This window comes from Ursus maritimus, unplaced genomic scaffold (assembly GCF_017311325.1).
Source record: "Ursus maritimus isolate PB19 unplaced genomic scaffold, ASM1731132v1 scaffold_16, whole genome shotgun sequence".
NCBI classification, from domain to species: domain Eukaryota; kingdom Metazoa; phylum Chordata; class Mammalia; order Carnivora; family Ursidae; genus Ursus; species Ursus maritimus.
Genome location: NW_024424008.1, coordinates 42313004 through 42322283, shown reverse-complemented (window position 1 = coordinate 42322283; position 9280 = coordinate 42313004). Strand labels below are relative to the sequence as shown.

The 9280-nt window shown below is 52.7% G+C and overlaps 1 protein-coding gene across 1 annotated transcript; it reads right to left on the bottom strand.

The window, feature by feature from the left end:
- Nucleotides 1-7857: 7857 nt before the first annotated feature.
- On the bottom strand, nucleotides 7858-9010 carry LOC121102854 (kin of IRRE-like protein 3). Its single transcript, XM_040630690.1, has 2 exons — nucleotides 8895-9010; nucleotides 7858-8303 (listed from the first exon to the last, which is right to left on the bottom strand). Exons 1-2 carry the CDS (start codon nucleotides 8979-8981, stop codon nucleotides 7860-7862), a joined length of 531 nt encoding a protein of 176 aa, XP_040486624.1. The 5' UTR covers nucleotides 8982-9010; the 3' UTR covers nucleotides 7858-7859.
- Between the last annotated feature and the right edge of the window lie 270 nt (nucleotides 9011-9280).

The window sequence follows — 9280 nt, the reverse complement described above, 5'->3', positions numbered from 1 at the left end:
TCGATGGGGCTCTTTGGTGTTCTGAGAAAGGGCCTGTCATTCTTCAGTTAGCTCAACCAATGGGAATGAACTGTCTCCCGGTCCGCCTGGTACTGATTAAACAAACATGCCCTGAAAATGAGGCAGGAAGGGAAGTAGGGAACACTGTGGGAAAGCACTTGAGTTCAAGTCTACACATCAGCGTTCTACACCGGGCTCTGCCACTTCATTCTGTATGACCGTCGTGGGCCAGTCATTTCTCCAGGTCTATGCTCCAAATCCCACGTTCATGGAGACGAGAGGGTCGCCCAGCCAATGAGGACCACTTACACAACTATCTGGGGGTGATTTAAGAATGCATTCCTGGGTCTTATCCAGGCCGCTGGGGAGGAAGCCCAGGAATCTGGAATTTTAACAAGCACCCAGAACCACCGCTCCAGCAGTCTAGACTCCAGGATGAGCTCACCGCCCCTTTCAACTCCGCAGTCGGCGCGCACCGCCCAGTCTAATCCCTGGTGTCCTTGAGCGGTGTTAATTAGGCGCACGCGCGCTTCTCTCCCGCGGGCGGTGGGCCACGCAGCAGCCTAGACGCTCCGCCTGCCCCGCCCCCAGCGGCGGTGGCGGAGGTCGGGGCGCGCATGCGTCGCGGGCGCGGGAGCGGGCGCGGGCTCGGGGCTGGCGCTTGCCCCTGTGGGAACCGGGTGGGGACGGGCGGTGACCTCCTGCAGTCCGCCCCGGAGTTCTCTCGGGGCGCTGACCCCAGCGCCCCGCCTCGTTCGAGGTCGGCGCCTCCCTGGCAACCGGCTCAGGGCCTGGCGACCGCTGCAGAAGGAGGCCGGGGCGGGGGCGGGGGGGGGTGTCTGCGCCCTTCTACCCCGGTTTGCTCAGGCCCTGTATAGACCAGGGCTCCTCTGCCTCCCGCTGGGCCTCCTTCACGTGACCTACGTTGACTTCACCGCAGAGGCCTGGGGGGAAACAGACTTGGACTGCGAGGGAGCCGAAGAGATCTCCATCCAGTGTGGACTCTAGAAGTCCAGCCCTGCTCCACAGAGGGGGAAACTGAGGCCCGGAGAACTGAAGAGCCCCCCCCCCCAAGTTTGACCTCCTAGCTGGGCAAGACAGAGTTTAGGCCTTTCACCTAGCTCAGGAACACTTTTAAATAAATAATATTCTGTATTCACATCACATGGTGTGGCCTTAATTTTGGACACTTCAGGTTTTTATTTACACTTTCTGAGGACATAAGTACATCCAGTTGCTTTACCCCAAAGGCTGTCCACCTTATGAAAAAAATTGAGTTTGAAAACAGTTCTGTCTTTGAGGCGGCAAGGCGTAGTGCGCACAAAATTCGGACGGTTGAATCGTGGGTTCTCCCTGCTCTGTCGTGTAATTAGCCAAGCACACCTCTGCCCCTCCATCTGTAAAAGAGTGATGATGCGTGTCTATCTCACAGTGAGGTTTTAAGGATCTAATGGGAATACGGTTGTGAAAACATTGTGGAGACTGTAAAGTATGATATAAATATTAGATTGGAAAGCTGCCTCGCATGATGGAAAATCCCGGAAAGCATATGCAACAGGTGAGGTACGCATCTGGAGAGCCAGATACTCGCGCAGGTACTCAGTAACATGGCTGCTCACAGAAAAGTCTTTGTCTTCGCCCAGGAGCTAAGTACGGCATTGGCGAAATGACTCAAATGCAGGCTTTGCATAATCAAACAATGAACAGTGAGTTCAAACTGCTCTCTGGCAGTGGTTTGCAAGTTGAAGTCAGATGCCTTTAGGGGCTTTTGGAGAAAGTGGTTTCTTGGGCAACATGATCCATTTTGAGGGCATGCGGGAGGAGGTTCCTAAACTAAGGTTGACAGGGACAATCTCAGAGTTGGGATGTTCTCCTCTAGACCCTGTGACCTTTTCGATGTCTTAATTATAGCTTCAGAAAACTATCTGTTAGTTTTGAACATTCCCTGGGTTCTGCACCCAGACCCGGTTCCAGGAAAATTTTCCAGGGCTACATGGTGAATGTCTGTAGTGATAGCTTGTTTTCCTGTCCAGGTCTTTCGCAGTGAGTTTACCGCTCCTGAGACATTTGGGGGATCCTGTGCCCGAGAAAGGGACCTTGGAGCCCATTAGGTGTCAGTTTTGGTGGGGGGATCCCAAATGAATCGGAAGGCTCCACTGCATGGATAGTGATTACAGAGAGCTAGGAGCAGGTGGGAGAGACCACAGTCCTGTCCAGGCGGCATAGCACAGAGGACTGGACAAAAATGTTTAGGGAAAAATAAACTTTTGGGGTTGATTTTAGGTTCCTGAAGAAGACCAACAATTTAAAGCCCACCCCCCCCTCGACAAGCGGCACAGCTTTCTCTCAGAGATATGGCAGGACTGGGAGGGCGGAGCTGGGCGGAGGCAAGGAGCGATGCCTCAGATGTTGAAATCACCCTAGGGGATAGAAGTTGGAATTACTGAACTAAGCTATTCCAGAACCATCTATTATTCTGAGGCTTCCTAAAACACTATTTACATATATCACCAACTTTAACACTTACGGAGTATCTTCTCTTGCTTAAAAATGTGTTTTTCTCCTAAGGAAAAAAACTCACACAAGTAGAAGTTAAGAGTCTGGTAGGGAGATTCTCCCCAGTTTTCTCTGTAGGTTTCTGTCCCACTGTTGTAGCCGCACATGGCAGGAAAGCTAGAGAAACTTTTACATTAAAAGTCAGAAAGGAGGTTCTTATGAGAAAATTTCTTCTTCATTCAGTATTTCTCCCAAGTGCCATGTCTGTTTGTATAATGAATACACTGCCTACTGGTCAGGTGGCAGGGCCCTTTAATTTCCTTACAAAGGGGGTGAAAGTGATATCTTTTAATTTAATCCCCCTGACAATGTCTTTGCCTAATTGAAGGTGACCTCAAGGAAACGAATCCCCATATTCAGCTCCTGTCCCCAGTAGCACTTTCCCCTTGCATAACTGGTAATAGATTTCAGAGAAGCCCCAGTTAATAGTAAGACCCAGGTTCTCCCAAAGAAGACCTGTTTCCTGAGACTTCATTTACCTTGTCTTTAAGCATTAACCATTTAGATTCACGGCACAGAGGACAGTTAAAAGGGTGCATTATTTGAATGGTTTCCTAGCACTCCAAAATATTTCCAAGGACCAGGATGCCTGGGTGGCTCAGTCGGTTAGGGATCTGCCTTCGGCTCAGGTCATGATCCCAGGGGCCTGGCGTTGAGTCCTGCAAGGGGCTTCTTGCTCATCGGGGAGCCTGTTTCTCCCTCTGCCTGCTGCTCCCCCTGCTTGTGCACTCTTTCTGACAAATAAATTTTAAAAATCTTAAAAAAAAAAAAAATATATATATATATATATATATATATTTCTAAGAGCCGTAGGTTAAGAAACAAACGAAGGAAATGTCTTTGCATAGCTCAGCGTGCCTGATCAGCAAACTCAGGGGTTGAGGATGTCCTAGGCCTGGGGGTGGGCTGAGTGGACTGTCCCCGAGAGGCTCTCTGGGAACATGGAGTGGCACCGTGCAGGGATGTGGACCACAATTCAACGATGTCACTTGTGAATAGTGCGTGTTCACAAAAGGCCTTTTAAAGATGAGGGCTGGGTAGGAGTGAAGAAACCGACAGGGTCTGTGCTAATGAAAGCTTTTAGCGTATGTCAAAGACTTAGCCGTTAGAAAGGAGGGGGAGAGGGACCCAGGAGGAATAGCAGTTAGAGAGAGACAGAACGGATGGTCCTCCTTATAACAAAAATGTATTCATCCAGGGAAACAAATCTTTATTTTTAGAAAGACGACTAGCTTGAAATTTTCTCATTTTCCCCAGTTTATGACCTAGTTAGAAAGACTGAAACAGAGCGGGTTGGGGAAAAGATGATTGGAGCCTTACCGCTAACAAGAAGTAACCATCAGAGTGAGAGCGAGAGCTCTTTATCAGTGATTCTCAAAGACGGCTGGTAATTTTGAGGCGAAAGCTGCAAATAAATGGCTGGTATAGAGTTACATCTCCTAAAAACAACTCAGATAAGAGGTTTTTAAAAGACTTTTGTAAAAGGGAAGCAAAATTTAAGATTTAGCTGAGATGTCCTTAGTCTTGAAATAGGCACAGCAAGTGGTATTTTAAATAAAAACCTCTATGCAAATTAAGATCATTTTTATTTAAATTACTTATACTTCTAATTTTAATAAAGAGTTTATCTTGTAGGGAAATTTCCTAGAGCATAAACTAATGGCAGGACCCCCCACCCCCACCCCACGCCTTGGTCTTTTTTTCTGGTGCCCTCATAAACCGCACACGCGATACCTGGGCAGAGCTAATGGAACTTGGGGTGTATACCTTGGGATTTCAGTTCAAATTCCATAAGAGCACACGCCTTACACCCCCCGTGTTCCTCCCATGCAGGCAGTGAGAATTCCCGTTGGCTCCTTTTCTCCTGTTCTGAGAAGCCTCCCAAGGACGGCCTCATGTTTATTTTCTTTTCCCCAGATCCTCTCCACTCCGGAAGCTCAAAGGCAGTTTTGAGCCCTATTACTTCAGAGCACTTGCTTCAGTCAGCTTCATCAGAAACGGATTTGTTGTGGTATCCTAGCTCATCATGTGAGAGCGCTTCCTGTTCCATGAAAAGTTGAAGAGGTACTGGAAATGACCCCGGGCTTTCCAGACTGATAGCGAGCCTGAGAATCAGAAACCGGGCTCCCATCCAGGGACTGGGAGCCAATAATGAATTTTAAAGCTATCAGAAAACTGGATACTGGTCTTGGTGGGGGTGGGGGTGACTGGATACACAGAATAGCTTTGTTTCCCAGGAGTGCAGTCTTTCCAGGTCGCCTGGGGACTTGAGGTGGAGGAACCAGTCCCACCCGCCTTCCTAACGGAGCTGTGGTCCCTCCTAGCTTAGCCTGCCCTGGAGTGGGAAGTAGCAGGTGGCCTTTACCGGCGGCCATTTTCATCATATTCTAGGGTGACAGTGGCCTTGAGTTTGTGCTTTGGATGGTGTTAGCCCTGTGACCTTGGGCAAATCTTTTGGCTTCTTGAAGCCCCATTCCCTTGTCTGTAAAATCCTTTGTGAAGGTGAAATAAGATTACAAATCTAAAGCACTCATTTCAGTTAATTTGAAATCACCTACAGGAGAATCCAGGGCTTCCCTCTGCCTCAGAACTTTCTTTAACCCCTCCCTTTACCAGCTTTTTTGTGCCCTCACTCTTCTGCGAGAAGGGAATAGGGCTGGGGACAAATGAGGTGGGCACGGAATGTAGTCTAGGCTCTCTTCTCAAGGCCCCAACTTTCCAGAAGACTCCAGGTGTTGCTAATGTTCCCCCCTCTAGGTTCTCTTTTGCCAAGGTCTTACTTGTGACCTCCTATCCTTTCAGCAATTCTTTGCCGGATTCGTGCATTGGAGAGAGCTTGTGGGGTTGGGCCCTGCGTGGCCAAGTCTCGATGGCGCAGCTCCTGTGCTCTCTGCTTGCCGCCACGATAGTTCACATGCTTACCCGGACCACCTGAAGCTCGAGAAGGAGAGAGCTCCTTCCGTTCTATGGGAGAACAGAGTTCCTACTTGTTCTTCTAGTTACGCCGTCATAACCTGAGATTCCAGGAAAGAATGGGCACCTCCACCCTTTTATGAGAACTGTATATGTGTATGTGGCTGGGGCAAGGGACAAGGGACAAGGGAGGCATGGTGAAAATTAGGAGGTAGATGTGCCATCCACCTCCAAGGTGGGGAAGGGTGGGAGGATTAATAGACTAATCTTTGAGTCATCTCCTTCCTATACACCACGCCACCTTGCATCCGGTCTTAAATCCTTGTTCCTTGTTGGTGTACAGGAAACATGTACAGGGAAGAAGCAGCCTTGTCAAGGTGAGCCTAGCGAGCCCATGGGCCAATATCCCGGCATCGGTGTGGGGCCAAGATGGTACTAGGAGCAGGATGGGGACTGGGATATACATTTACATTTCTTATCAGATTCTACTCTCTTGGGCATGGGGGCTGCAAAGGAAGTCATCTAGGGACCTGGGGAATTTTGAAGCAATAGGAAATACGATAGAAGCAGGCTATTCCTCTGGGTAGAGGCGTTATGAAGGTTACGTATAAAATCTGTGGTTGGGGTCATCCGAGGAATCAGTATATTTGGAAAGAAACACAGACTTTTGAGGTGCAGTTTCTTATGATGGGTAAGGATTACTGGGGAAGGTTGGACAAGAAGGGGTCTAACCTAGGAGGAGCCTCCAACCTCAGGGACGTTTTGGGTTTTCCAAAGCTCCATTTGGATCCCGCTTCTCAGCCAGCACTCTAATTTGCCCCTATCTGTCCATCCCATCTGGTCTGCCATCCCTACCTAGAGTCTTCCATTCAAACAAAGCCATTCTGACATTATTTGAGGCTCAAAGTCTTAGGGTGTTCAGTGGCATACGCTCTTTGAAGAGAGCCTCCTGCCCTGAACCCCTAACAGAGGGAGCTTCCCTGGCAGCACATTGCTGAGAGAAAGGCCTAGAATGACCCCTCCAAAGCCCGGGATGACCATGTTGCCTCTGCACTGTATTGGGCATGGGTCCTGCCTTTGCACACCCTCTGGGCTGAGCCCGTCCACGGGGAGAGGAGCCTGCTTATAGGGGCTGTTGCCACCAAATCCGGAACTATCACCTGCTTTCATTATCTAGGACAATTGAATCAAAGAAGGGCAAAGAACTTCGTGTTCCCAGAGCATACTCTGAGCTCTTGGCTTCTTCCCATGGCTCTGCAGGAATGAAAGGACAGAACGGATATGGTGGAGTAACGGCCCTAACATTTATTTTCAGGAGGCGAGTAGGCGGGATGATGTGTAGATGGACTTTCTCTCTTGCCCGTGGAGTCCTGCGGAAGGCAGGGCCATTGTTCCTTGTGTGGATCTGGGCCCCTGGAGACTCAGCAGCTGAGAAGCCGAGTCTCATCATTTTAAAGACCTGACCTCTAGTCCTCTTAAGCCCTGTGAGCTCCAGGAAACACTCTCTGCGATGACTGAAGAACCCGGGCCCAGAGAAGCTCTCACACTTCTTATATTAGCTCCGATGGTGCTGTAGGGGAGGAGGGCAGTACAGGAAGCAGGGGTGGGTGGGGAGGCTCTGAACTGCACAGCCTGGCGAGGGGAGTGTTGGGCGAGGTTCCCCAGGTGCGCCCCTGTTCCCTCCTGCCCCTCCCTCTCCCTCCCAGGACACCAGTCTCTGACTGGGCCAGTCCCACCTCAGAGTTCAGAGGCTTCAAGTCCAAGGACAGAACTGCAAGAGTATGGACACAAAACACCGAACAAACTGGGGGCCGGCTCATGGCCAGTGTGGTGGGAGAGATGCTTTAGGGCCATTTCTGGCTTCTCGGCATCCAGGGTCTGGGCTTTGAGCAGCTGGTCTAGGGGGCGCTGGGGGTCTAGGGGGCAGCTCAGTGCTGGGAAGCGCCTCACCTCCCCTCTCCCCTGGGGTGTGGAGGAGCGACAGGCACAGGGGTAGGGCTGCGGGCAGCAAGGGGTAGAGCTTGTGGGGAGGCCGGAGAGTGGACGGCAGTTTCATTGAAGCCAAGTTCTAGCTGCCTCGAGTGCCTGTGGGAGGGACCTCCAGGAAAGGGCCAGGGACCGAGTGTCCAGCACCGAGCACAGCGCGCGTAGCGGCCTCCTCTGGCCGTGTCCCCACCGGCCCGCCTCTGGCACGCTGCAGCTGGGGACCCGGATTTGTGCTTGATCAGGGCTTCGGAGGAGGGCGGTGGCAGAGGCACTCGGGGGCTGTCCCGGAGGCGGCCGGTTCTGGGGTCCTCTGCAAAGCACCCACCATCTCTGGAGAGCCAGAAGGTGGCACGCCCCCCCCCTCCCCAGCCCCCCGCACCCTCCCCAGCCCCGGGTTGGGCTCCTCAGACATGAGTCTGCATCCGCCGCTGCAGGGGTCGGCTGGGGTCGGAGTTCTGGGAAGAGGACTGGGAGTGGTGGGAGGAGGAGGCCGAGGCCTTGCTGGCCTTGTCGAACTGCACGTAGCCGTCCTGCTTGCCGCTGCTGCTGACGCTGCTGTCACACTGCGTGTCCAGGAAGGAGCTGCTGTCGCTGAGGGAGCCCCTCTGGAACTCCCGCTCGCAGAGCTCGATGGACGAGCTGCCCATGCCCAGCACGAACCTCTGCCCGTAGTCGTAGAGGCGGCCCTGGCCGCTCAGGGTGCTGTAGATGTTGGTGAAGGACATGCCCGTGGGCACGCGCTGCTTGCCCGCGGGGCGCAGGTCCGGCTGGCAGCTGCTTAGCGAGATGGTGGGGGTCGAGTGGTGCTCTTTGAAGGTGTTGACGCTGTAGTAGCCATTGGTGGGGTCCTGGGGGGGGGTGCAGAGCGAGAGCCATGTCACCGGGCCGCCACAGCCTGCGCCCACCGCGGCCGGGCCTTTCTAGGCCCAGCCGGGCCTCCTTGACGCAGGGAGGCCCGAGGCAACACAGGAGGAAAGGGACAACTGGGGACACAGGGGTGCGGCGGAAAGGAGCAGCCTGGGGCGGAGGGGAGGGGGCGATGACGGGTATTCAGGCGGCCGCAGGGAGGGGAGATCCCGAGGGGACGCGGCAGGGGGCGCTCCACGAGCCACGTGTCGCTGTCAGGGCGGTGCAAAGCCGGCTGAGAGGCCCGCTTGAAGTGCGTTTTTTTTTGTTTTTGTCCAGAACATGGGAACGTAATTTAAAAATTGTGGTTGTAAGGAAGCTGTGGGAGAGGAGGACAGTGGGACCTCAGCCTTCACTGTCTTGCCTCCTGGGGCCGCCGAGCCTCCCACCTCAGGGAGAGAGTCGGCCCCTGGACTCAAGGTGACCTCAGGCCTCCTTGTTTCCCGTCATTGTTGGTCTGGAGCTGGGGCTTGGGCATCAGAGCCGAAGTCAGGACTCCACAGCTGCGACTTACAACCTGTGGCTCCTCTTACCTTCAGGTTCTGAAACTCCTTCTCCTCTTCTTTGAGAACTTCCAGCTGCTTCAGTACTGAGTCTTGCTGGAATTCACCCCGGTCCATCTACGACGCAAAAATGGTGGCTCAGTGGATTGGAGGTGGGCTAAGCGTCCCCGTCCCCCAAGGAAAAGATAGAGGAATGAACTCAAAAGAAGCTTGCCATCTCTGCCTCCCCCTCCCCACCTCCTCTCATTGCCTGGCCCAGGGAAGGCAGGTAAGAGGAGTCAGGGGGAGATTCCAGATGTCCTCATTGTTCCTGGACCCTGTCCTGAGAGACAGGGAGAGGCAGGAGGAGTGGGGGACAGTTTGTAAGACCACAGTTTCTACCCTTGGGCTAGGGCATCACCTCCAGAGATCTCACT

Bases quoted from the DNA above. Each gene is read 5' to 3' on its own strand.
- LOC121102854 (XM_040630690.1), bottom strand. From the start codon at position 8,981: ATGGACCGGGGTGAATTCCAGCAAGACTCAGTACTGAAGCAGCTGGAA. The intron at 8,304-8,894 runs GTAAGAGGAGCC...ACCCCCCCCCAG, and splicing joins AGGAGTTTCAGAACCTGAAG to GACCCCACCAATGGCTACTA.